Source organism: Poecile atricapillus, chromosome Z (assembly GCF_030490865.1).
Source record: "Poecile atricapillus isolate bPoeAtr1 chromosome Z, bPoeAtr1.hap1, whole genome shotgun sequence".
NCBI classification, from domain to species: domain Eukaryota; kingdom Metazoa; phylum Chordata; class Aves; order Passeriformes; family Paridae; genus Poecile; species Poecile atricapillus.
The window spans coordinates 29,094,286-29,122,189 of record NC_081289.1 but is presented as its reverse complement, the minus strand read 5'-3'; the positions used below and the strand labels follow the sequence as shown (position 1 = coordinate 29,122,189).

Sequence of the window (27,904 nt, the reverse complement as noted above, 5' to 3'; positions counted from 1 at the left end):
TGTGTGCTCTGGCTTTCTCCCTTTTGGCTCAGTTCTTTGATGTTGCTGGCTTCCTGGCTGTGGGCAGAAGGTGGTTCTGATGGTAGCCTGGGGGTGGATCAAGAGTTGGAGAGGGGAGGAGTCACTGATTGATGCTAATAAATAAAAGGTCCCTCTTCTTCAGTCCGGGGTCCAAGACGCCAAGAGAGCTGCCCCCTGAGACAAGAGCTGCAGACTGGCAGGGAAGCAACAGCTTAGTGAGTATGCAGGGACTGCCTTGCTTTTCCTGGACAGCTGCTTATTATTATTATTGCCTTGCTGGTGCTTCACTGCTGTAAAATGTTAGGAGTGTTTGCTGCAGCATGTATAGTGTTGTGATTTTCCACTCCAGCAGCAGACACATCAGGGCTGCTTCTCTGACCCCTCCTTTATTTGTGAGCCTACAGAGAATTCACTGGCATATGCCAGTTTTTCTAAGCTCCTTTCTATATTTCTAACCAGTGGATGCCGCAAGAAAGCAGAGGGATTGGGTTCACTGTGCTGCATGGTGTGCTACCCTCAGGGCAGCCCCGGTTGTTGAGTAGGGGAGATGTGTGCTGGGAAAGTATGGAGTGCAGGGGGAGTAGAAAGGAGTGCTTTTGCAAGAGGAAGCATTCCCCGAAAGAGATTTGTTGGTATAAGGCTGTGTAGCTGGCATGTTCATTCATCCCTTGAAAAATGTATTGCCTCTGTGGTGAAGAATGAAACATTTGGGTTAAAGTGGTGTTTGTGGCTGTTCTCCTGTGGTTGATGGCAGGGTATGTTCCAGGCATTCTGGGATCAGAGTCCTCTGAAATGGGAGCAGAGTCTTCTAGGGAGCAGAAAGCTCTGCCCTGAGTGAAGACAAATAAAGAGGGTTTGGCTCAAAAGTGTGTTGGAGTTTCCCACTGGGCAGCCTCACTTTCATTCCGAAGTACACCCAGCATCTTTCTCTCTGTGCCCCACTGCTTTCCCACTGGGGTCAGTCCTCCAGCCTCTCCCTCATGTTTTCCTTTCTTAGCAGCTACTGTACAAGATATTTGGGAAACCTATAAAATCCAAATTCAACAATAAGTCCAAAACTTCTAAGTTCTAAGAAATTAAAAGGATCCCAGAGCAGAGAATTTCCTTAAAGAGACTGGAGTAGCAAGGCACAGGGTGGCAGCAGCAAAGTCTCAGTTCCCTTTTGACCTTGTGTCTATAGCAAACTTATGGCTTTTCCCCAAGTTTTCCTCCTCATTTTAGGCTAAGCACTGAACAGGCAAGAAATTGATGTGTGTGGGGGGACCTTGATGATGCAGGACTGACCTGATCTCCACATGGGGTGGGATAACGGGGATGAAGAGCAATTCTTTCTCTTTGGTCTGAAGTTGAAGTCCCTGGTCAGTTTTTTCTTTCTCTCTCCTGAGACAGGAGGCTTCAGGAAAGGGTCATGAGTTTGGCATTGAAACAGTAAATTGCAAAGCTGAGTGATGTTCTTCCAATGAATTTCACTCCTCACTGATGAAGTGTTAGGCTCTGCCTATATGTTCCTGTAGTTCTTGGCTGTGTTACCTTCAGTGCAGCTTCACTGAGTGGCCTCTGAAGGTGACAGCAGTGACAACGGCACAGTGCTTTGGGGAGAATGGTCTGCACCAAAGTGCATTCACTTTGCATCCTGCCAGTGAGAAATCCTGCATATACACATAGACAAAACAGGCAGTAGTCATAGCTTGGATGAGACAAAAGAATGGTTCCTGTGCCCTAGGTTCATCCCCAGGCAGTGTGTGGGGACCCAGCCCCATCACCACCACTGCAGGACACCCACCCTCCCTCTCTCCCTCCCGTCTTCCCCTGCCTCTAGCAAACTCTTTCCTTTACACCCAGCAGGGATAGCCATCTCTGTAACTCCTTTTCTCTTTCACTGCTTTCTACTGTTTCAAGAGTTGGAGAGTGGATCACATGATGTTTTGTCCATCTCTGCTGCCCATGATATCAGATCCAGTCAAACTCTCAGGTATTAAAAGGCAAGGTAATTCTCTCTGAGACTGCTGGCCTTGAAGATTCATCCCAAAGGAAAAGCCTTGTATTGACATGCGACTTTGGTGCCCAGTGAGGCAAGGACTGCTAGGACTAGACCAGAGAGGGAAATGTTTGCCTCTGACTCCACCAAGATGCTGTCCTTTGGGATGTAAGAAGATCCTAGGGTCCGCACCACAGTGAGAGCCTTCAAGGATGGAATTCTGGGTGCTGCTGTCATCTCAATGCAAAAATCATAATCCTGCCAGCAGAGGGATTCTTTCAGGTTGTTACTCCTGAAGCAATAAAGTAGGAGATGAAAGGGGGCAGCAGGGCTGTATTCCTCCTCTGATAGCTGGCAGGTTGGCATTGCAGCAGAGGCCAGCTGGAGAGGGGGGGACTGAGTGGGACAGGAATGTTTGAAGCTTCAGGCTCAGAGTCTCCATCGGCAAAGCTGACAGAAGAGTTTGGGCTGGTTGTATCCACGCAGAGTACGATGAGAGGAAAGAGAGCAGATCAGAGGAAAAATCAGAAAAACAAACATTTATATTTGGGATCAACACACACCTCTGCCTTTGGGCCCCTGGCAGCCTGTGAAATTCCTTCCACTTGCCTAGGCCAGCTTTTCTGAGTGTGGAGTGCTAGTGACATGTTTGCCTCTGGATTATGTCCCCCAGCCCTGAACTAAGAGAGGAAGGGCGCATGCCCCTTCCTTCCCAAAACCTAATCCAGTCTGTTAATAGAGGATGTTCTGTAATAGATCCAAGAAGAATGTGTACCAGCTAGCTGTCATCTTGCCCAGGCTCTTTCACAAGCTCCCTCCTTTGCTCTGTTTTCATAATAAACGTTCTACTGCTAATTTTGCAGTCAGCCCAGGATCTCCAGCTGCCCTCAGTGAGAAGAGAGCAAAACACAGTGAGAAAGACAGAGTAAGAGATTCCTCCCTGCACTGGCACAATGCGCACTCTCGTCATCCTCACGCTCCTGGCTGTCTTGGTGATGGCTGCCACTTGCTATGGTAGGTGACCTTTATTACTGGATAGAATGAAAGCCCCAAACCTGTAGACATTTATGGGTCTGTTCAGATGTTTGTTATTTTACTTTCTGTCTTCTTTTCCCTTAACTTGATCTCTTGCCTGCTTTCCTGCCCCTGAGTCAGATCTTCCTAGTCCTGATCCAGAGCTGTTATCTCCAGTCATTGGAATTCACGGTCCAGGATGCTTCAACCCCGTCCTCTCTGTTTCAGCTCACCCCACAGACTGCTCCTCTTTTTGTCCCTTTTTTTTGTCTGGACAATGATAAGAGTGCTGATTCCTAATTATTCCTTACTAATTGGAAGATTTGCCTTTTTCCTTTTGTAATATCATCCCCTTTTTCCTGTGAAGCACACAGTTCCATATTGGTGAGATTAAGATGCTGCTTCATGCAAGAGTCAAGTGCACTTCACTGTGCTAATCCATTCTGTAAGAACACATGCAAGCTTTGAAGGTAAATTGGTATCCTATCCACTGTAGTGTCAGGAGCAGAAGGTGAGGAGCTAGGCTGGAGAATCAGGCTGGATGACCAAGCATGAGTCTGGAAGCACTGACTAAATCACCAGGTAGCTCTGTATTAAACTCCTGAGCCCTTTAAACTCCTCATTTAAATTCTAGGTCACACCACTGACCCCTTTCTCTTCCTTTTAAACGTGTGCCTTAAAACCTGGATTATCTGATTTCTTTGTGTGTTCTATTGATCTGAATATGAAATACTGAATCCCATCAATACAGTGTCATAATACATGTTTCATTCTTTCTTTCCACAGAGTCCCATGAGAGCATGGAGTCCCATGAGTATCTCAGTAAGATATTGCTTTACTATTTTATTGAATTTTAAGAGTGCTACAGACATGTCCAAGATCATTTACTTGTACTTCTACTAGGGATAAAATAGGTAGAACCACTGAGCCCAGGGAAAATGAATTTACTGAGTGCTGGAATTTCAGAATTAAAAGGGAAGAGTTAAAAGAAGACTTCACGTGTTTTGGCACAAGCTCATACTTCCATTTTGCATAGAATATAATAAGAATTGGAAAACAAAATTTGAGAACAGAGCTCAGGTCTCTGTTATGTGTACCAAAACCAGGTTAGATGACACTAAAAAAATAACATTGCTCAAAAATCTTTTGGATGAGCATGGAAAGATATACTGTAGAAGCCACATACAGAATTATTCTCCCCCAAGAACAAGGAGAGCCTTACTCTAAGCACCTTGGAAGCAGGCAGGGTATGTGAATAAGAGGGGTCCTCTGGCTGGAAGAGGGAGAGTGTCACAGGGAAGGCATGAAAAGGGTGGAGAGTCTCTCTTTGGAACAAGCAATATCGTGGAGAGGTTAGAAAACAGGTGAATTGATACTAAAAAGAAATTAGGACATCTGGAAGAAGAACAAAGCAAGTAGTCAGCAGCACAAAGGCACATATAGAAGCCAATATCAATGACATCAACAGACTTCTGAACTCTGCTATAGGACTGTAATGATTCTCAAAACAGTCAGAAGGGACTTTCAGGTCCCTCAGTCCAAAACTGCCTCACAGACTTCTCACTGACTGTCTAACCCTGGATGCAGAGAAACTTACTCAGGCCCTTCCTGTGAGCAATTGCACAATTTTTGTAGCTCTTCTGAGAGTTCTCAGATGTCCCATGGTCTGTGTAGCTTGGTGCCAGCCTCTTTTGGGCCTCTCCACTCACTCAGAGGGCTGTGGCAGCAAAATCACAGTAGCATTCCCCTGGGTGATTTGAATAAGAGCAGAGCAAGAGAAAGCCTGCACATGAACCAGCCGGTGGACAGGAGGGAATATTAAAAGGTCCTGGATTTCACTGTGCATGGGAGGGCAGACAAGGAGGTTGTTATAAAGGAGGAAACTAGCTTTTGTTGAAATCTGGCATTGAAAAAATGCCATTCTGAATAACCCCTTGCCTTCTCAGATCCCTTCCTCAACAGGCGAAGGGCCAGTGACTTCATACAGGCTGACACAAGACTAAGAGCCATCACTCAGGAGAGGTATGTCATGGCCTCAGGATGCTGAGGTTGAGAGTGGGAAGAGATTCTTCCTTGCCAAGCACAGGCTGGTACCAGGGGTGGCAGCGATGGTGACTTGTAAGAAGTCTCAGTCCCACTTTTAATGTGAAGTACCATTTAAATCCCCAATCCCAGGAAAAGCAAGAATTCAGATAATAGAGAGTGGGTCCTTTGATTTGGAGACATGTCACGTGCTGAGAAGACTGATTAATTTTTTTGAAGGAAGAACCAACAGAAGGAGAGAGAATGGGTGTGGGATGGTCCAAAAGAAAGCTCAGTTTGAGATCTCATTCTAGTCCTCAGATCTCATACAGAACTTGCATGACCTTTTCTAAATCAAAGGGCCATCTGAGGGCCTTCTTGCCTCATTTATAAAATACAGACATAACCAATTTCATGCCTTATTCAAGGCTTGTAAAAATAAAGACTGAAGCACAGAAATAATCTCATAGCAAGGCATAAGGCAAACCTTCTCCTCAGGACCTTTGCAGAATAATTCAGGTCTTTTTTCTATGCATATTTTTGGGAAAGAACTGAAGAGCTGAAGAGAGCAAGCCAGGGAAGGCTGCAAAGGGAGGACTCTTCCTCAAGATAAGGCAGGAGCTATTCTCCTCTCCCCACCACCTTTCTTAGCCCCTCAATAAAAGGTTGCCTGAAGGAGGCAAAACATTCCAGCTGTAGTCAGGTCACTCCCCAGGTGTGGTAAACACAGAAGCTGGTGTGCAAAGAACTCTGTAGCTGGATGACAGACTCCACTGGTGGATCCTTAATCCCAGAGGGGAGTTTCTGGACAGGAAAGGGCTGTAGACAGATATTTTAGATGACAGCACTTACCCCTCTTCTCTCCTTTACAGGATCAGAGAGCGTAGTAAGGCGCCCCAGGAGCATCAGAGGGAGCTCTGCGAGGACTACTACCCTTGTGAAATGTACGCTTTTCGCCATGGCTACGCTGCTGCTTACAAACACTATTTTGGGAGGAGGAGGACTAAGTAAAGGATGACCTGTCCCCGCCCTGGGGCCTGGAGTCCAGGGTATCCTCCCCAAAATCGCAATGGCTCTGAAACATACTCAGTTGCTTGTATTCCTGTATGTTATCCTGCCTGCTGCTTCTCTCCCATGTAGCCATGGATTCCTACGCTGTGTTAATTAGCGCTGAGCTGATGTAGCAGAGATCACAGAGAGGTTCAGGATGTGGGTGTTTACTACGAAATAAATCGCTGGTTTGATACTATCTTGTCATGACTCACAGTATTTTGGAAGGGGGGTATGCAATTTTCCATGAAGGAACTGAATTTATCATACATTCTGTTGCAGATTATGGGGAAAGCCACCATTGCCTTTCAAGCATATGGCTTTGGAAGAATCTATAATGTCCTTGTTCCAGGTTCTACAAGTGGCTTCTTTCAGAGGTCACTGGACAGTGTCAGCTCCCAGTCCTAAGACATCTAAAAACAGTGGGGTGTTCAGAATGCAGATGCACTTTTTGAGGATCAAATATTTCCTGAGTTGGACAAACAAAATCCAGAAGGCACCTACTTAATCTTGAAACAAAGTTAGGGTGAGAGTTGGTGACAGAAAAAGCCTGTAAATTGCTTTTTGTTTATCCAGCTACCATCAGGTCCTGATGTTAGGTGCTCCTTTAGAAAGGAGCGTGTGGTCCAAACTTAACCTGTATTTCCTTTTGCAATTCCCTTTCAAAACCCTTCCATTTGAAACTAGTCTGGTAGCACTTGAAAGCTGCAGAAATAAAGGCTGGAGAGGGGATCCTGGTGGTAAATAAACAGAAAAAAGAAATCCAATGTTTAGGGTCAGGCCCAACTTTGTTCAGGTAGAAAATTTTAATTTTACTGTTCACTAACGGTCTGAAATTGAGATGTGGTTTGCCCCTGTGCAGAAGTTACTGAGCACCTCCTGGACCTCTGAGGAGTGAGCATGGCTGTATTCTGCTCACCATCACCAGGGCCTGTCCCCAGGCCAAAAGGCACCAGTGCTGACATGGAATTCAATGCAGCCACAGCAGCTGGGACAACCCTTGGTGCGATTTGTGTAGGAGATATAACATCTATCTCAGCTCAACACAGATGGTTTCAACATTCACATCTCCAAGCTTACACAGACACCTGCAAATTATAGAAGTTGGAAAGATTCATGGCATGCAATCAAAGTCTGTGATGTATAAAGTATCAAATTGTTGACTAAGCTGTGAAATTAAGCCTGGAGCCAAATCTACCTGGCCCATTAGAAACATGCATCTTCTTCCAAAACAGGCTTCAAAGTTTTGCCAGCTTTGAAACTGAATTTTGGAAAGAAATGTGATTTATTTATTGAAAACACTTCTGATAGGAAACTCCACCCTGACAGTTTTGTCTAGAGGAAAAAGTGAGGCAGAAATAATTTAAGGAAAAAACCTGTACAGATCAGGTATATCCACACACACTGGTTCTCTGTGTTCTCAAGTAGGTGAATCTTGTGATCACCAACTGGAGCAAACTCACATATGCTAAAAACAACAGCTCTGCAGTGTCTGGGTTTGACTTGACACTGTGGCACCACCACAACAGAAGGCACAAGGTCTAGTGCTGTCTGGGTCTGTGTCCAGAAATATCCAGTGATTCCAATCCCCAGTTAACCAGTATAAATAATGAATAATACCAGAGATTTCTGTGGGATTTCATTAGCGTAAACAACAACCAAACAGATTTAAGAGATGACATGCTGGTTAGAAAGCTTGGGAAAAGATGGGAGGATAAATAAAGCTGTTTGGGTTACTAGAATTGTACATTTATATTATTTCAAGTATTCATCTGGAAGCATAACTTTCCTAGAATACCTATTATTTTTAGATGTTTATTTGCTTTTTAAATATTGCTCTTTTGCTGGATTAATATATATACAAGACCTTTTCCTGGACATCATCACTATATATATTCAGCTTTCCTGGACTGCAGAAAAGTTAATAGGGACAAAAGTTGGGGTTTATTTTAATCCTGCAAGCTAAAATTTAATCCTCTAAGCTAAAAGACAGTGTTTCTAAAATTGAGAAAATCCCTAATGGCTCTGATTTTCCTTGGGAGCCTCCTAAACTTTACTTCTGTAACCCTGCACATGGGTCTGAGGAGGCTGGATATGAGGTGGAGGAAGATTATGTCTCTGCTACCAGAAAGAATGAGCACACTTTATTTTAAAAAAACCCCATAAAACAGCTACCCAGACTTGGTCCCTTGGTCTGTTCAGCCAGGAAGAGACCTCATTGCAGTGTACCACATCCTCCTAAGGGGCAGTGGAGGGGCAGCACTGTTGGATATCAGGAAAAAGTTCTTCCCCCACAGAGGGTGTTTGGTCACTGAACAGGCTCCCCAGGGCAGTGGCCACAGCACCAGCCTGACAGAGCTCAGGGAATGTCTGGACAATGCTCTCAGGCACAGGGTGGGACTCTTGATGTGTCCTGTGCCAGGCCAGGAGCAGGACTTGATGATACTTGTGGGTCCCTTCCAACTCAGCTTATTCTGTCATTCTGTCGTTCCTATGCTGTTTGTGGGATGTGGCTTTGGTAACTTGGGTAGTGGGTTTGGGGAGTGTGGGGTTATTGACATGTAGTAGCCCATACAAGGCTCTTGTCGTACCAACTAACTTCAGCCACCCAGGTCCTGAAGCATAAAACACTTTTGGAGTCTAAATGTTTATTTGACTTTTAGACAAGAGAAGCCAATATTAAACTTCTGAATTACAAAGATTTCCAGGAGGAAAATATAAAGATCTTCCCTCAAACTGACTTCCAAAGTTCCTAAAAGTATAAAAATCTCATCTCTCTGAAGTGATTTGGTGACACTGTGAAACTGTCTGAAGAGCTACTGTGTTTGCCCTGATGCAAACTAATTTACAGGTTCCTTTACTCTCAGGGTAATGAGCCAAGGTGGGGTGGAGGAAATAGTCACCATTGTGTTCAGTCTCATTTGAGAAGCTCCACATGAGAAAGCACCATCATGTGAAAAGAATTGCTCTACTTCAGTGTGTGCTGGTCTCTCCCCTGGCTTTCCAGCATGACTGAATGGCTTTGAAGTTTGTAAGAAAAATTATTTTTTATATCCAGTTGTTTTTCTTCAACAGCCCCATTTAAACCTCAGATAAAATCTTCTGGAATTGCCCTGAGTCATGAGATGGATGCCAAAATGACTGCCAGGACCAAGTATCTCCTGGCCCAAAGGATGGGCTTTGTTTTGGAGCGCAGACACAGGAACACAAGCCAGATCCCTGATCTCTCCAAGAAATCACAGGATATAAACTGCTGCCCAAAAGCAAGCTCCGGAGAACTTCAATAACCTCCAGGAAAGCTCTGAGGTTAGGGAGAGTAGCTCAGCCAAAGAAGACATGAGGAGTCTGCTGGCACTGCTGATCGTGACGCTGGCCCTGGCAGCACTCTGCTGTTGTGAGAAAGGTAAGGGGACATCTTCCCAGGAAGGCTCTCAGAGTGCTGCTGAACCCTGCAGCCTTCTGTCAGCCTCCCTGCAAACTGGGAGAGACACGGAGTTTTGGGGGGGAGGAGATGAATCAGCAGTCATTTCACGACTTCAGATCTCTGTTGGAGAGAGAGTCATGGATGAGAGAGGGCTTGGGAACTGAGACCCGTCTTTTGCTGGGCATTTTCCTCCACTGGTCAATACCCACTCACCCCCACCTCAGTTGTATATTGAATTGCAGCAGAGAATTTGAACATTTTAATATGTTTAATATTTCAACTGGTTTATCATTTGGTCTCTCTCTAAATGGTGAATGTTAATAAAACCATTTTGGGAAAAACAGACCTTCTATGTAAGTGGGGGGAGCTGGATTTGGCCAGTCAGTGGTGGGATTCAGTTACAGGGGAGGACGACCCACAAGCATAGAAGGACTCACAAGCAGACTCCTTTCTGTCTGTCTGTCTGTCTTCTAGATCCCAAAGAACCCTCCGCATCTCTCAGCGCTGACAGTGAGTATATCATACTGACTGATGCTCAGCTCCATTCTCCCACATCTGCCCTCTTTCTTCCCTTTGACAGGTTTGAGGGCTGAACAAGAACCATGCTGAGTCCCTCTCTAACTCTTTCCTTTTCTGTCCCTAAGTCTGCAGTCCCTGAGGTGCTGGAGCACGTGCAGCAATGCAGAGCAGCACGCGAGCAGGTGACACGTGGGTGGCCAGTGTCCCTGTGCCAGCAAGGCCAGTATCCCTCAGGGCCGGCTGGTGCCAGAGGCTGCATCTCCACAACCCCTTAGCAGTGCCCTGGCAAGGCATGAGTGAGGCAGGTTGTTAGCAGCTGGATACACCTGCCTTCTGTGAAACAGAGTTGTGTTGGTGGAGTCTCCCTGCTCTGACCTGGCCTCAGAGACCTGCCCAGAGTGACTGCTGCATCCCCAGGCTGTTCTGAGAGCAGAAGCTCCCACATCTATGGATTGTGATGTCCCTGACAAATCCTGCAACAAGGAAACCTCTGAAAGAGAGAGTTTCCTTGGCTGCTCCTGAGGGCTGCAGTCCCTCCTGTGAGGTCACCTGGGATGCTGGGATTTGCACCTTGGGTTGTTCACAGCTTTTGCAGCAAGCTGATCCTGGCAGAAATCTGTACGGAAAATCCTTTTTGTTCTCTCGTGTCTCTCCTTTCTCACACTTTAAAGGATAACATTGCTGCTGAGAAGCATGAAAGCTGGTATTTTTCCAGTGAGCCAACACAAACACAAATTGGGAAAGAGAGAAAAAAAAAAAGTAAAGACTGTTCAGGGAAAGGTGGTTCTTTCTGACAACTCATTAACTGGAAGTTTCTGTGTAGTTAGTATTTTGATCCAGACTAAACCTCAGTTTGCCAGAGATGGGATACCTCCCACCTCCAAAGAGAAACACTGCCAGACACTCCATGATGACACAGGAAGGGACAAACCCCACCATCTCCCCACAGGCAGAGGTTTTAGAATATTTCTTCCCCCAGAGACAGCAACAATTTTCCAGTTTCCATGCTGAAATGTGTGTTGGTGTGCAGCTGCCTGTGTTGCTGCTGTACCAGCACCTGGGCACCTCTGCTGTTGTGAGACCACCCCATGGAGCGAGGTTGTGCTGTGCTGAGCCCTGGCTCGGGCTGGGAAGGGGCTGTACCTGGTGTTTGTGGGGTCTTTCACAGCACCAGGGTGTTGGCACAACAATAAATCAAAGGAGAAAAGGTGCACACATGATGTGTTAGTGGAGAGCAGGGACAAGTGCTCTCATGGCTGAAACACCTCTTATGCTCTCCAGGTCCTTAATGCTGGGATCTTTGCACATCTTGGGTGTATTTCTCACTGGGTGATGTTTACTGTCACTACTTTATAGTCTTCACCTTTCATGGAACTCTGTACATGTGAGCATTGGTATTTCTGCGTGCTGCCTGCTGCTCATGGCTCACCGGAGGTGCTTTAAGGTCTTCTGGTTGGTATCCCACATCATTCTTAGTCTGAGTCAAGACACAGAAAGGAAGCCAAGATTCTAAAATTAAGTAGGGCAGGGAGAGAGGGTGTCATTCTTCTAATTTTATTCTTATTCATAATTTATGCCTTCTGCACATTTGCTGTAGACACAGATTATGCTGTGCGATAAGGAAATTGAGTTTATGACAGAAAAAAAACCTTGCTTCATGAAGATGTGAAGGCTGCAGTGAGGAGGGAATTTTGAGTGGGCAGTGGGATGGGGAGAGTTGAACAGATCATTAGGAGAGTTTGTGGCATCATTTGCTTGTGAAGAAAGTAGATTCTAATTTTCAGAGGTTAGACTGGCCTGTGTGCTTCAGTGCTGCATCTCCAACCTGCTGTGTTCTCTCTTGACAGGCATCAAGATTAAAAGAGAAGTTGCCAATGCCTTTGTGAAGAGGAAGAAGAGATCCAGCCCTTACGAATGGTAACAACTGAGGAGCTGGGCTGTGAGCTGGACTCTGGGTCTGTTCTGAAGAGGGGATGGGAAGGCCATAGGGCATGACAAGGCATTAATTTGTTGTACAGCTATGTTATTTCATTCATGTATTGAAGGAAAAAGGTGGTAGGAGACATTCAGTTCAAAATGGTTCTTTTTTTTTCATTAAAACCCATTTGAAGGCTCATAGATGGACTCTAGTACTCCTCCCAGAGAGAAAGACAGCACTAACTGTGCTAGCCATGGAGACAGTGGGATACAAGTCAGAAGCTGCCCCAACCTACAGGGTCATCAGAACCAATTTTTAGAATAATGAAAATCATAGAGCCTTGGTCATTGCCTCTGGTTTCCCACAAAGGAAGCACAGCTTTGTTGCAGGAGTGAGGATAGGTCAGATTGGCTGTTCCTTCTGAAGCTGTAGAACATACGTTTACTTGTGCAGAAAGTAGACACAAAGGTTTGGAGAAATCCTAGTTATTTGAGAAATTTTCAGGTAATGCAAGGATGTTCTCCATATGTTTCCTGGAACAGGTTGTTAAGCTACTCTTTCCAATACAGAAATAAAGTAAAAATTCATGAGATAGTGTTGGGACTTCTGCGGTGGTGTGTACAGTCTTCAGGAAAGATTAACCAAACTTAGAAGAAGAACTGAGAATGACACCCAAAGTGTGCAGCTGAGACTAAAATATTTGGGCTTTCTTAGCCTGGCAAAAAGAACAGAAGAAAAAAACTACACGGGGATAGTGCTCCTGTCTACAACAGAAGTGAGGATAATTAGAGAAAAGTGTTTAAGCTAAAGGAAAATGATGGCTAGTGGGCAAAAATAAAGGTAAGAAGGAAGTAATAAAATAAATAAGTAAATAAGTAAGTAAATAAATAAATAAATAAATAAATTAATTCTGGGTAGTTGGGGAATGAGATTGAAGACAAAAAAAAAACAAAACCAAAACTCAAATCCTTACAGATTCTGTGATATCCTTTGCTGATAAAACCTCAAGAGCAAATTGATTTAAGTTGGGTTCAATCCTGTATTTCCCAGCACTGATTAAGTAGCCTATCCCTGTGTAAGCAGATATTTACGTCAGCATGACCAGCCCTCTTTTGGGTCACCCTGGAGGTCACTTCTTTCATGTCAGTGTCAGGTGTGTGAGTGGTCACCAGCTGCTTGGCTGAAACTGGAGAATGGCATTTCTGTCTTTGTCTGCTCCAGGTACTTCGAGTATTATAAAAGTCCGATGGAGCAGATGCATGAGCGCTGTGAAAACTACCCACCCTGTGACTATCTCTCTGACCAAGTGGGATTTGCCTTGGCCTACAACCGCTTCTTTGGGAGATACTGAGGATGGGAAGGCATCTCCACTTGTTTGGCTTGGAACACTCTGAACCCCACAGGAGAAGGAAGGCTGTGGTTGGGAAGGAAGGAAGGAAAGCACCTGGACCAGCATCTTCTTCTGCAGTCTCCCTAACCAGCTGGAACACCAAGGCAGGGATTATCCCACTTGTTGAGTTTTCATTAACTTTCTTCCTTTCATCAATAAAGTCTCTATTCAGACATCTTTTGTGGTATTTTGAGCTTCACCAGGAGACTCTGTCTTACTTCCTTCCACCTGAATCCCCAGCACACAATAGATGAAAAATGGTGATTACTTTCAAGATAACCACTGCATGCCTTAGAAACATCACTAGATCTCCTACCCTCTTCTGCAAAATACAGGAAGATTATGTAAGAAGAATGTCACAATGTGATGGATCTGATCCTGGAATGCTCACTATGAAGAAGGAAGAACACCTGTTCCAATTAGTGGGAAAGTTCAGTATTTTTATGCAGTATAATCACATTAAATATGCATTGCAGTAGGATAATTTTATAAAGATAGAAGTGTGCAAATACTCTTGCATAGATAGCAATCAGCTTCTGGTACACTCTTCTGATTACTCTGTCATAAACTTTGCCTGTATAGTAACAATAAATAAATCCCAAAAGGTGTGTTTAAGGAGTCCTTTTAGATGAGCCCTTGCATTTGTGTGTTGCTTTTCATGACTTTAAAAAAAAGGCCTTGAATTCTCTTAGTTTTTGGTTTTGTTTTTTTTTTTTTCAACCAGTTTCTAGTGAAACTAAAAATACTCAGCAGAACAGAAAAAAAAAACCAAAACCTCTTCTCCTCTGTTGCTTTTGTATTTATGCTGAAAACTGAAAGTATCTAAACAGCTAAAAAAAAAATATAAAAAAAGAAGAAAAGAAAGCTATAAGCATTATGAAATTTAAAAAAAGTTGGTTCAAGGATGGATTGAAATTGGGGCAGTTTTTTGTTTATTCAAGACAATTGGTAGCTAAATATATATATTATATATGGAATATACTACTAATATACTCTGTCAGCTTTCTTTCCCGGAGAGGTGGATGGCAGATCACACCTCCAAGGACGGGGACTGCTGATGCTCAGGAAACTTGCAGAGACCAAATCTCTCTGGTTACATGTAAGCTGGTGCAACCATCCCCAACTGCTAATTGCAATAAATACTGCTTATGTAAAGTGAGTTGGTGTGCTGCTTCTTTCTGTTCCTGTGTACAACCTCTACCTGTGGTAAAAGAGATGCCTGGAAGACACAGCCTGCTTTTGTGAGCCCTGAGGAGAAGGAACCCAGTGCACGAGGACTCCTTTTCCCCTGCCATGGCCCAGTGTGAATCAGAAACGATGACATTAAAAATTCAGGGCATAGGTTCAGCGCTCTGTGACACTGGGGAAGAGGAGGGCCAGGCTTTACCTGACTCACCATCTACTCAGATCAGCGTTTCTCTGAAAAGCCTTGTGCTGAGGTAAGGACACATGATAAGTGTGCAGAGATGGCTGCCAGTGTGAGCCTTGCATGGCAAGCTGCTGTGGCTTGCACTGGTGATGCTGATCTTGGCCAAGGAGAAGACAATTAATATCTCTTCTTGTCTTGGTCAAACACCTGTGACTGGTTCCTCTAGTGACATAAACTAATGGGGCTTCACGGCTCACAGAAAAACTCCTCTGAAGGCCGTCTAGTAAAAACTAAGAATGCTTTATTGAAAACAATGAAATTTTTGCTTGGAAAGATACTAGAGAGATTAGCATAATCCAAATATCCAGTGTACTAATAAAATAGGGCTTTTTGTTTTTGTTGTGTGGTTTTGTTAGCACAAAAAGTTTCCTGTCCGTATTTGCATTTTTCTGTTAGTTTTGTATTTTTTTTTCTCCCCCTTTCAGTAAATATTTTTTTCAGGCAAAAAAAGTTACACCCGGACGCCTCCATTATGTCATCTACTCTGTGTCATCAGATATCTTCGTGGGCGTGAGTCATTATGACCTTTGGAGATCTGAGCACTCAGATCACGTTACAAATTTACCGCTGAAATGGAGGAATTCGATTTTCCCTTGGTTGGTGCAGCGCTAAGCACCGCCACAAATCCTCTGCTGCCATCTCACGGCCGCTGCATTTGTTGTATTTAGCAATAACTTTGCTTACAACTCACAGAGTTACTTCTAAAGCGTTTGAAAATGCAAATTCCTTTCCTGCTGGTTCCCTTCATAAACATAAACATTCACTTACGGGTCAGAGGGGAAAAACGGGGATATCATTTTCAAATGGAATATATGCAGCTGAACTGACATTTTAGTGGGGGTGTTTATCATTATTGCCAAGCTCCCATGAGAGCCTGTCTTAGTTTAGGTCTCTTTTATCTCTACACAAACAGAGGTAGAGTTGTCTCTCAATAAATTCGTGAGCCCTCCTGTGGACTCACTTTTAGCAGTAAAACAACAACTTTCTGAAATACAGCCCAAGATAACAGAGAAATTCCAGGCTGGAGAAGTAGGTAGTCTGCATCCATCACTTAGTATAGCGCTTCATGGCATCATCTCATGTCACCAGGGACTGCAGATATTGTCAGCAGCAGCAACTGCTTTGAAAGGAGCCCAATATGAGACCTTTGTGCCACCTCCCACCCCTTTTCAGCAATATTTTGCAGACGCTATGTCCACAGGATCCAAGCAGCTTCACAAACGACCCCTATCTCAGGGAATCACTCCATGTCTGGAGGTGCCCTCCTCACCCAGCCTATCATTATCAGGCCATGGAAAATGGGCTTCACTTTTCTGTAGTCAGAACCAGAGCCTTGATAGTTCTTGGCTCTTTTTCCATACAGAAGAGTTATCAGAGGCCGTGGGGCTCTGTGGATGAATAACTCCCTGCCAGGGTTTGGAAGGTTGTCTAGAAAGCAGCTGCTAGAGAAGGGTTTGTCTCAGCACAGAATCTGAATCTCATTTTGCCTGTGCCCAATGGAAACAGTCCAACAAGGTTCCACTCTGCAGTGGTGTAAGAGTAGGATTGGCAGAACATGAGTAGAAACCAGGGGGTGATAAGGAGAAGGAGAGTTAGGTTATCGCTGCTTCCAGATGGGATCCCAACCTACCCTGCATTTCTGTGTTGGCTCTATCAGAGTCAACTTCTTTAAAAGGGGTTTTTAAACTCTTAACCAGAGAGTGGTCACCCTGATACATCCCTCCTCAGGAGAAGTGCCTTAGACGTCTCCAAGACATGGTTTTCTCCCTTTTTTGCAAGAGCAACACCAAGTACCTTGGAATTAAAAGAACTATCAAGGTGATGGACACTCATGACAGCTGAAGTTGGTGCAGCCAGACATTTCCTTATGGATTTTGGGCACATTTCTACCAGTAAATTGTCTGCTTGGATTGATTAATGACTTCTGAATTGCAGTGAGAATTTGGCAAATGATCTCTGGTTGAAGAACAGCCACCAAAACCTGAGTGCAAATTACAAACTGCAGAATTTTCTAGTTCAAAGAAAAACAGAAAGAAACAGGTGCAAAATACATTTCCTTAAAAAAAAATGTTCTATTCAGTCTCTTTGGTGGACTCTGGGAAGCTGGTGGCACTGGGTAGCCTCTTGTTGCTGATCTTCTCACAAATACTGGTAAAAGAGGTAAATATTGTTCTTTATTTGAAATAATGGAATTGCTTATATCACAATTTTTTTTGTTTTTTCATTTGAAACAGGTACTTTAAGGAGCTTTGGGTTCAATATTAACTTTTCTTCTTTCTGTTCCTCTGTTACATTTCTTACCTGTCTTAACTTGTTTTAGCTACTTGGTTGGAATTTCACTCTTGTTTGCAGCCAGATTACTTCATGGAGTGTTTGTGAGTAGGTCTCATGGAATCTTTCCTCTCCTTTTCCAGCCTGTCTAAATTGACCAATGCTCCTGGAGATTTCAATGCAGCACATCCATATCAAATAAGAGCTCTGACATCCTGACTAGTATTTGCCTGTGATTTGTGCACAGACAATAACCTGAGGTTGCTCAGGAAGGTCTTGCTAAAGATTTGTTACCCACCTTGCTTGCTCTGCCAAGAATAACAAAGAGGCAAGGAAAGGGTAAAAATTTGGCTTGCGTCCACAAAGATACACAAGACATTCACACTTCTGATAATAATCTTCATTTGCTTTCATGTTGCAGGCTATGTCTCCCACCCTGATGGATATGGCTCTGCATTCCTTTGATGACCAGTACCTGGGGTGCAGAGAGGAGATGATGGAAGAACTGGAGCAAGGAGACTATTTTCAAAAGGAAATAGCTGATAACAAGGACTACTTTCATCTCTGGAAGAAGGCTCAGGAGGTTTTGCTAAAGAGCCCTGTAGGTCTCCTGAGGGAAATGCGTGCCAGCCATGCCATAGTCCTCATGGCTTACACCATGAACTCCTCCTTGCACTCGCAGCTGAACCGGGCTACATCTACAGCAGGAATCTCTCCAGAGCACTACAGACACAAGTTCAGTTTTAAATATTTTCACTTCTACCTAACAACAATATCCAGATATTGAAGGAATGGCAGAGCAGTAGGGGGGAACATAAGTGCTACCAGGTGCACAGGGGTGTAAAGGACTTACATATCGAGGCCAAGGTAGGCAGCAGGGTGCGATTTGGCCATTTTACTTCTACCTCCCGCCTCAGGAGTGAAGCCCAGAAGTTTGGGAATGAAACTTTGTTCACTGTGACCACCTGCCTGGGAGCAGCTATGCAAGGCTTTTCTTATCACATATCTGAGAAGGAAGTCCTCATTCCCCCTTATGAGATATTTCTTGTCAAAAGCTTCTTTCAGACCTGGCAGGGCAACCGGCTGCATCTGCATTCTGTGGGGAACTCCAGCAAGTACCAGTGCCAGCTGGTGGAAGGTATTATATACAGGCTCTCGTGCAAAGGGGGCACAGTCTGGTCTCCACTGCCCCAGGCAGCCCCCAGCTGCACCTACATGGGGCCACACTCAAGGCCAAAGCTGTACCTTGCCTGCTGGGTTTGCCTACAAGAACTGCAAGACCCAGCTTTTACCTGTTTGCTGTGGAACCTGGGACAGCCCCCCAGCACAATAAAGATGAATAAACAGCAGGGCTCATGGTTTTTTGCAGCTCCCATTTATCCCATGTTTTGTTGCAAGGATATTTCAGGACTCATGCCTTTGGGTCCCCACCATTCTTGTTGGAAGAGTGGGTGAGATTTGCTTGAACCAAGTAATCTGTGCTGGTGTCTTGTAATGCTGCTTCAAGCCTCAGGACTATTCTAGGCTTTGGTCCACTACTACTCTGGCAAGCTACTACTTCTACACTTATCTCCGGCAAGCTGAGAGAAGTGTAAACAAAGCTACTGTCACTTTAGCAGTGACCTCTCTCCTGAGGCAGAAGGGAGAAAATGTATTCTTTGACAAAGAACACACTGAGTTTCCTGGTTATAGAGAGAACTCTATACTGGAATACCTCATGGGGCCTGTTTCACGTCCCTGCCTATCTGTGAGTCTACCACCAGCCCAGGACTCTTGCTTTTGTCACTTTATACAACAGTAGTGTATCAATGCAATATTTGAGCTCAAAACAAACATTTAGAAATGAGGGTTTGTGCCTCCAAAGCCAAAATAATAGAGTTGAGAAAATGACCTTCGTGGGCAAAGGCTGTGTTAGCAAAAGCAAAAAGCTTTAGGCAGTGAACAGAGGTCTAAATGACTGCTCTCTTTACTTTCTTTCAGCTTCAAGAAGCGAGAACAGTGGTTATACTGCACTCACCTCTGCCATTCTCCCTGGTGTGCTTGGAGTTTCCCTGTGCTTGGCCCACAGTCTCTGATTCTCTGGCTGCATCCATACATGTGCCCTTGAATAGCAAGAAGCCTATGGAGTTCCTGCTGCTACAGAAGGTTCAATCTTCCCTTTGCTTTCAGATGTAACTCTCCAGCCAAGACTGGAACATTCAGTCTGGTTCATCAAAACAGACATTCTCTGGACCCATTCAAGTAGGAAGAAAGTTCTATGGCCTTTCTGAAGACTAGATTAGGAGTAACCTGCACTGTAGACAGCTTTATTCTGAGGCATTCAGGAAAGACACACAGGGACTTTGGATTCCTTACAGATCTCTTAACATCTTTACTTTTAGTGAGAAATGAGAAAGTTCTGTCTGTGGGATGTAGAAGGCACCATGGCAATAAAGTCAAGTGGGTAACTGGGCAGCTGTGCATATGTCCTTTGAGTGCAGGGAAAGTTGGTGCCAAGATGTGCATGGAGGAGTCGGATTACTGTGCTGGCTGAAGAGACAGAGAAGTACATTAAGTTGTTCAGATTCTGGCAGACCCTGAACAGCCTTTCTTTGCACTCTTAAAACCAAGGTGGGCTAACACTTTTGGAGTGGTGTCTGACTCTGAAAAACAAACAAGAGGAGATCCAGAAGGCATTATTACAGGAGAATTACAGAGGAATAAAGGTGGATATATTTTTGGCTAGATTGTTACATTTCTGAAATCAATTATCCAAACTGCTAACTCACCTGACCCATTCTTCCCCAAGACATTAGTTGGAATAAAACATAGAAAAGTTTCTTGATAGTGTTTTCTGGGATCTTGGCAAGCAGCCAGCAAAATATGGTGTAAACAGCTATAAGTATGGATACTCTGATGGCTGCAGGAAGAATGACTTTGACCTGCAGTCTTCAAAGTAAGGGAAGTGCTGTAAATTAATTATTCTTACATTTTGGTGTTTTTTGGTAAATTTGTGTAAGACCTAATTGGTAAATTTGTATAAATCCCAGTAAGAAAACTACTTTACATCATCCTCAGAACTATAATCCTTCAATTTGTATATACTGGTGGGTCTACACAGAATTAATCTCTTGTTTTTGAGAGGCGGAAATAGATACAGCAAAAAAATAGATACAGACAAAGCAATTGAAGACTGAGTAATGCCACTTTTTTTCAGGCTACAGTCCCTTAAAAGTGATTTATATTAGTCAGTTAATACACAGACTAGGTGGCAAGCATCTCTTGATAGGTGGAAGCACAAAACATTCTCCTTGCTTGGGTGCCCATCATGATAGCATTTTGACTACTAAGAAAGTTATGTCCTTTAGCTTGCACCTACAAGTTCTCACAAGGCCAACTAGAGATAAAGTCCGGGGGCAGTGTGTGGCTCAGAGACTGCTCCTGATGTTGCCTTTGCTTGTGCCAGAGCCCTTTAAAGCTAGACTGGTTGCAGCAGACATGTTTCATCAGCTATTGCTGTGGAGAGATGTGTAGTCAGAAGTGTGCAAACAATTCTAACTTCCTGTCCCACTGTGTACTTCTAAAGATATTTTTTTTCAGAACTCAGTTCAACCATCTGCCTTTCCTTCCATTTCTTTCCCATGGCAAAAGGGGTGTGAAATTGTGTGAAATGGGAAAACTGATTTTAGCTTTCACTGCTGTTCAAAGCTGAGTCTGGGCCTCCACACCACTTCTTCTACTCTCATGGCATCAAAGACCTGGCAAATTGCAGCAAGGGAGGGTGACAGATGCTGCAGATCAAGTCTTTTCCTCCAATTTAATAGGCCTGAAATAACAGCTATTAACCTTCCTAAAAGACCCAGAGTAAAGCAGGAACAAAACTGCCTTCATATTGATCAAATTCTTTTCTGCCATGTTTCAAATGATGAGGGTTCTGGAAGAAAAGAATTTGCATCCACTGCAAACACTGAAGACCTGCAACCAGTTTCCAGAATGTGACACACAGGCAGTTGCCAGCCTGATCAATTCAATTCAGTTTAATATCACACAAAGTATTTCAGGACTACAGGGCATTCTCAGTGGAAAACACTCAGCAGTCACAACTAATTGATATTTCCAGAAATATAGCAGTTAAATCATTTAGTGTTCTTTTTCAGTTTATGTTCTCGTGCCCACAGCTCTGACAACAAGACAGTTTGGCACTCTGTATTCATTTGGGTTGAATACAGCAGCTCAGCTTTCAGGTGAAAACATGTTAACAATTGCAGAGCACTCATTTTATGCTTCATCTTATATTTTCATCTGAGAACTCAGCCATCCTCTATAGTGGAAGCAGTATTCCTGATTAAACCCTTGTGGGCTGCAGGTCCACCTTTCTAAGGACAAGAACATGAAAGATATCTAGCTTGGTTGAAGGCATATGTACAAGCTTATCTTACTGGAACAGACAAAGCCTGTTTTCACTGTCTGTGGTATCTATTTTTCTGTTTATGTGGGACTATTCAATTTTTCTTCTGTAATTTGCAGGCATACAAAAGCAGTCAATGCAAAAACTTGCTATTTCAAGGCATAGGTAAGTATTGATGTTTATATTTATAAACAATAGAAATTTATGAATCCCAGTAAGAAAACATAATCCTGCATCTATTCGAAGTGCTACACCTTTTATGTTCTGAGGACAGCAAGTAACACCATCCCCTTTCAGCCATGGCTGTAGGTGCCTGTGATGGCACCTCTGCTGCAGGCAGGAGGGATTTGTGCTGTGACCATTCTCTCCACGAACAGAAGGCTTTTGGAGGATCTAGCAATTGGGAACTAGCATTAAGTAAATTAAATTCTCTTAAAATTGGAAGGAAGGGAGAGGAGGAAGAAAATTAGATGAATCTGGGTAAACAGCGCACAATAGAATTAATGACTGACAGGCAGGCAGGCACAGGACACAGCTGAAGCCCAGCCTCTATATCCCTAACTCATCACATGCTGCTGGAAAACACCAGGCGAGCAGAGGGGAAACAGGCTGAAGTTACTATCCCATACACATTTCAACAGGAGCATTCAGACCAAACCAGGTAGGCAGTGTAAATGTTTAATTAGAAAAGTCTCTGTGGTAAATCTTCCTGGAGCTGGAGAAATCAAAATACAGAAATATATGTGGCCTGCCTAATTCTAGAAGGAAAATATTAAAAAAAAAAAAAAAAAAAAAAAAGTGTTAATGTGAGGAGTAAGAAGTAATTTTAGCATTAGGAGATATAAAATCTAGAGCAGCTATAAGAAGCTAGAAAGCTATAAGAAGTCTTCTCAAAACCTGTTTAGTATGTAAAATGTTTGTTAAAGTAAGTGCTATTCCTTCTAAAACAATTTGTCTTCTCAGTTTCTACTAATAAGGGAAAACAAATGACCTTACAACAAAACACCACTGGAGTGGAAAGGTTTTAGTATTACATTGAGTCAGAGAGCAACATCCCTGAGGCAGGACTGAGATGAAATCATAGTCTGCATTATCATGGCTTTATGTTTCCTGAAAATCACAAACCTGTACCATACATGTATTTTGCTCCCTGCAGCTTATATAAGATGTGTTAAAGAGCTTATTCTCTTGGCAGAGATACAAGGCAAGTGGCTGAAAGAAATACACAGTGCTGTGCAAAATATTGGGGGGAAAAAACTCTTTTCAGACTGGCTTGTATTTCAACACTGAGATTAAAACTTGGCAGGGGATTGTGGAAATCATTCTGGTTTTCTACTGTGACCTTGTGGGGGAGGGTGTGTTTAGTAAAATACAGCTGGGTCAGTGTCAGATGATTTGTAGCTAACAGATAGTGCAGGAACTACAAAGGACCAAAATGGCACAAAGTCATCTTTTTAAGAAGAAAAATCTGGGTAGTCCCCTACACACAGTTATTTGTAGCTCTAACTGTGATGTGGAGGCACCAACAGCAAGAAGAGGTTTATCTTAGAAAAATGCAAAGCACTGCACAAAAGTGGCCCAGATTTGCAATAAGAGGGCTGAGAATATAAAAAGTACCAACAAAGAAATGAGTCATCCTGCTCATTCATAGTTTGCCCCCATAGCAAAGATGTTTGCATTTAAGCTGAAATCATGCTAAAGCATTTTCACTTTGCAGTTGGTCATAGGCCAAAGGGAAGTGACAGTGTTGATTACAGAATCTTAGTGATGAGGAATAACTCCATGATCACTGTTAACTCGGTCTCTTTGGACTCTCTATGTTGGCACACAGTTTATGAAGAAATAAATATCAGGAAAGGAAATACAGTGAGAGATGTGTGCAGGGGGATATAGATTAGATGGGGTTATTACGGACGATTTTACTATTCACTATGAATTCCCAAGGGTGAGCTTCTCAGTATAAGTACAGAATGCTTATATAGTAACATTTTCTCTTGAATGTTAGAAGGAAAAAGCTATACTGTCATAAAATACCCTTATTGTGACACAAACCATATCTACCAATCATCATGGCTGCTGAAAAATTGGATGCCACTAAATGGAAAAAAATAAGCTAATACAAAAGAGTGCCTGGAACAACCCTTTAATCTTTAAGCCACATCTTTAATTTTGCTAATTAGAAGAGATTGTTTCATTTTTAGTAAACTAGATCAGCTTCTACCATCTTCAGTTTCCACGGTTCAGTTTCAATTTCAATCTTGCCAATAACCCACATCCATTTTACCAATCTGCTCGTTACATACTTGTTAGCTATTTTTGTTGCTCTGAGCATACCCAACGTCTTACAAGGTCCTTTTCCAGTCATTTGGCAAAAATCCAAAGCAACAATTAAGATTTCTACATTTACAAGCTGTGTCTTGGGATTTGACCTGCTCAGTATGAAAAGAACCAGTGGGGCAGAGACAAAGCACATTTCACTGCTCTTTAGGGGCTATGGTTCGGGGTGTTAAGAAAGTAAGAATTAAGAAATTTCTTTTCTCTCTTGAAGTAGCCTATTTATGAAGAATGGCATTGAGTGACCTCCTTTACCCAGATAATCCCAAGAGAAAGCAAGAACTGATCCATCTGCATCAGGAATTGCTTGACTGTATGTCCACAAATTTCCATGCAACAAACGAGCTGGTTGGAGTGCTGAATGAACACTTGGGCTGTGCTATTACCCCCATTGAGATGCGAGAGAGCGGTACAGTCAAGGAAAACTGTGAGATTATCATTCAAGTGATGAGTGAGATTCAGCATCAGGTGCAGAAGATTGATAGTGACATGAAGGAAAAGCTTGAGCCAGTGCTGTACCAGAAGCTATATGACATCAAAGAGCCTGAGCTGGAGAAAATTGCAATAGCCCAGAGAGTTTTTTCCATTATTTTTGGAGAAGCAACTTCAACAGCTGCAATGGTAGCAATCAAACTTCTTGGTTCCAATCATTTAACTCTCACTGTGAGCAAGCTCATCGGTCTCCTTGCTCAGATTGGGGCATCTGTTCTTGGGGGAGTTAGTATTACCATCATTGGGCTTGGCCTTGAAATGATTCTCCATGCCATCCTGGGAGCTGTGGAGAGGAGTCAGCTTCTGACAGCTGTGAGAAGCTACGAGAAGCACCTGGCTGAGTTTAAAGCAGCCTCAGAAAAGTACCAGCGTGCCATACATGAGGTAACTTCTTTGGTGAGACAGCAAGTTCAGTAAATAAAGCTGGAGTTCTCTCTTCTGCTGTGACAGCAGCTGCAGCAGCTATGCCTGCAGAAACCTTTTTGATTCATTATGACAAATGAACTACTGATGGCTTTTTATTTTCTTATTTCTGGCAGCAGAACAGTAACAATAACAATTCAGGAAACTGGCACTGAAATATATTAATAGAGAATTGTTTTACAGGTGTTTTGGGGGGGGCAATATTTCAAATACTTGGCACCTTAAGCTTATTTTCTGGGAAGCATTGTAGGTAACTTTGAACTGTAATTCATGTTAGAGACAGTAATACAGACTGCTGGACTGGTAGTGGTGAGGAGGTGTGTTTCTATATCAAATATGACAACACAATGAGAGAAAACAATTTCAACAAGGCAATTCATGACAGCATCTGGAGGCTTAATGAAGACATCCGTGTTTGCTAAACTCTTAGTATGGATTAGTGCTAAATCTGATAGACTGAATTCCCTGTTCATTACAAGGACTAGCTGAAGCATATTTAACTGCTATTTTCTGCCCTCCTAAGGAGCCAGCCAGAGATCTTCTTTAAATAAACTCTAATCCCAGTAGATTGGCAGGTAAAAGAAGCCTGGGCCTACATGCAAACACACACAACCTTGCTCCACAACTGAGAGAAACCAGCTGCTGTGTTCCTGGTGTGCCTGGCCATGAATAACTTTTTATGCTTTTAATGTTCTGCTCTTGCCAACCCACATGTAAAAACTTCTGTGCAAAGTTGCTGTTTTGTTGATCAAAGTGGGATTATACACAAGTGCCTGCAAGATTGCAGCCCTGTTGTACTAAATTGATTTTCAAGTGCTTTACTTAATCCCACCAATGTGGGACTGCCAAGAATGCTCAGATTCTGCATTTCACAATATGATACCAATTGTCCTTATTTTTCAGATTTTAAAATCAAAGCTGCAGGCAAGATCATTATTGTAGTGTCTTGCTCTGATTTGCTGTGGATTGTTTTTGCTTGATCTTAGAAAAAAGGTAATTTCAGAATTAATAAAAATGTACATGAGTATTGCAACCTCTCTTCTGTACTTGATTCATTTTTTTTTTTTGTCTGGAAACCAATCTTAAACGAAATAATAAAGAAGTATTAAAATCTTTGTTATACATGCAATTCATATTTTTTTTTTAATCCATGATAGACCAATCTAGTAGGGTTGTGCATAGGTTCCTTTTTTAGTACTTGCTTCCCCCATACTAAAACCATGTACAAATTCATACATGTTTGCTAATATTCAATATTAGCAATCTTAATTTACTAATAACTAGATAGTGCCTATGAAATAGAGATGGGTGAGATTCACAACCCTTGCATTCTGGGGTTTGGGGAGTTTGCTTGTTTGTTTTGTTGGGTTTTTATTCTCTGATTCTCACTTTAATATTTTCTGACTCCTCTTCCCTTTTATGCACAAAAGCCACTAGAGGGCAACGAAACTACTGGCACTCAACAGCTCTGCCAAGTTATCAGGGAGAAAGCCCAGGGTGGATGCCAGGGACTGAGAAACTGGGAGCTGCTACAGACTGGGCTATGTGTGTCAGGAAAGACACTTCAGCGGTGGCAAAAAGCACTGCCTTGCCTACATGAGGTATTGTGGCAGATAACTTGGTGACCTGAGGCATCATTTCTCCAAGATGTAACATCTCTTGTCTCCTGACACAAGTGGCACACAGTTTAGAGGTACTTGGGTAGAGACAAGAGACTGTGAATCAGTAGAACAGCAATATCTGTCTGTTGGAGAGGTAGGAGTTCCTGGCTTCTGTTTTCTATGTGCAAATGCACACTCTAAACTAGGAATTAAAATCAGCTCTTTGAGAGATTGCCAATCACTGCTGTATGAGACACCAGGACAAGGTGTCAAATAGAAACAAATCTGTTGTTTTTTTTTCAAGCAATTTCCCCACATGTTCTTGAACACAAATGCTAAGCAGTTCCAGGGGAAGTGAGGTACGCAATGAGGAAAACAGAGATAAACAATTGCTACTCACCTCTAGGTATATCCTTGTTCCTGGTGGACTTAAAGGAAAGCTGGCTTCCTCACAAGAGATTTAACTCCTGCTCTCTCTAATCCTTTGGCCAGTCTTACAGTTGGTGCTCCAAAGATGTCATAACCAGTCTGTTGATGCTTCCCCTCTAGATTCCTTCAAGCTGCCTCTCAGTTTGGCAGAAGTACCAAGTGGAAAATGTGGGAGGACTATAGTGCTCCAAATCAGCAGACACTGCTGGGAGAAAGTAGTCAGAGCTGAGGCAGTACCACTATCCCCACTGAGCCTGGTATTGCCAGGACAGTCAGAGCTGAGGCAGTACCACTATCCCCACTGAGCCTGGTATTGCCAGGACAGAAAGCCCCAAGCCTTGTGAGGAGCAGCTGATCTTCAAAGACTCAGCCATCCCCCTCTACAGTGACATGGCACCTGACAGGGATGTGTATGGCCACAACTTTCCATCACACCCTCTTGAGCATTCTGCCTTTGCTCAAACTGTTGTTCTGGACAAAGGATTTAGAATTAAAACTGTTATATATGTATTCAAAATAAGAACAGCCTGAAAAAAACCTGCAAACCAGCCCAAACCAGTCTAAGCTGCTTCCAAACTTATGTGGAAAACCAGTATGGTTGCAACTAAAATCTGCCCGGCTGAACATTCTTTCTGTGACAAGAATAATACACAGAGAACATGCCAAAGAGGCGCAAGGTGGGGATGACCATGCTGTGCATGCAGTTAGCAAGATTCCCTAGGCACTGAGAGCTCCTGAAGCCTTGGCTCTGAGGATGCCCCTTGACTGACTTAGTGTGCAGTTTGTGACTAAGCGCTGGCATTAATGTGATGCATAGCTTATAGTCTTTTACCCATCCTGCAATGATCCTTACAAATTAGCCGAGTCTATAACAACATTGTGTTGCATGGTATGTTCACCAGGAGCAGAGAGTCTAGAAATCCTGCCCAGAGATCTGACCACCTCTGCTCCCAGATGCCACCTGCACAAGGAAAAATTTCCTTCCTACATCTCCTCCCCAGCATGCTAGTTCTTTAAACCTGCACCCATATTTCATTGCTTGCACATTGACGTTTCCTGCATCTTCATCCTGGTTCTTCATGCGCTGTGGACTTTTGCCAGAAATTGTACTTTGGACAATGCCACGAAGCAACTCCCACCAAGCGTTCACCGGCCTCGCCAGTTCACCGCAGTGGGGGCTGTGGGAAGAGACAAGTAGCAGA

At 43.3% G+C, this 27,904-nt stretch overlaps 3 protein-coding genes across 10 annotated transcripts; all 3 read left to right on the top strand.

Moving 5' to 3' along the window:
- The first annotated feature begins 104 nt into the window (after positions 1 to 104).
- Positions 105 to 6,284, top strand: LOC131573666 (matrix Gla protein-like). Its single transcript, XM_058827844.1, has 5 exons — positions 105 to 236; positions 2,863 to 3,013; positions 3,800 to 3,835; positions 4,960 to 5,035; positions 5,908 to 6,284. Exons 2-5 carry the CDS (start codon positions 2,953 to 2,955, stop codon positions 6,044 to 6,046), a joined length of 312 nt encoding a protein of 103 aa, XP_058683827.1. The 5' UTR covers positions 105 to 236; positions 2,863 to 2,952; the 3' UTR covers positions 6,047 to 6,284.
- Positions 6,285 to 9,178: 2,894 nt separating this feature from the next.
- LOC131572778 (osteocalcin-like) lies at positions 9,179 to 14,489 on the top strand. Its single transcript, XM_058826110.1, has 4 exons — positions 9,179 to 9,488; positions 9,984 to 10,019; positions 11,876 to 11,945; positions 13,168 to 14,489. The coding sequence occupies exons 1-4, from the start codon at positions 9,422 to 9,424 to the stop codon at positions 13,295 to 13,297; spliced, it is 303 nt and encodes a 100-aa protein (XP_058682093.1). The 5' UTR covers positions 9,179 to 9,421; the 3' UTR covers positions 13,298 to 14,489.
- Positions 14,490 to 17,813: 3,324 nt separating this feature from the next.
- Positions 17,814 to 25,707, top strand: LOC131573610 (single-pass membrane and coiled-coil domain-containing protein 3-like). Of its 8 annotated transcripts, none has more exons than XM_058827728.1 (4): positions 17,814 to 17,903; positions 19,017 to 19,181; positions 21,543 to 21,588; positions 23,975 to 25,707. In XM_058827728.1, exon 4 carries the CDS (start codon positions 23,989 to 23,991, stop codon positions 24,664 to 24,666), a length of 678 nt encoding a protein of 225 aa, XP_058683711.1. In that variant the 5' UTR covers positions 17,814 to 17,903; positions 19,017 to 19,181; positions 21,543 to 21,588; positions 23,975 to 23,988; the 3' UTR covers positions 24,667 to 25,707. The 8 variants fall into 8 exon arrangements, with proteins under 8 accessions (XP_058683711.1, XP_058683707.1, XP_058683710.1 ...); XM_058827724.1 differs by having other exon boundaries at positions 23,972 to 25,707; XM_058827727.1 differs by lacking the exon at positions 19,017 to 19,181 and having other exon boundaries at positions 17,887 to 17,903; positions 23,972 to 25,707.
- Positions 25,708 to 27,904: the final 2,197 nt, after the last annotated feature.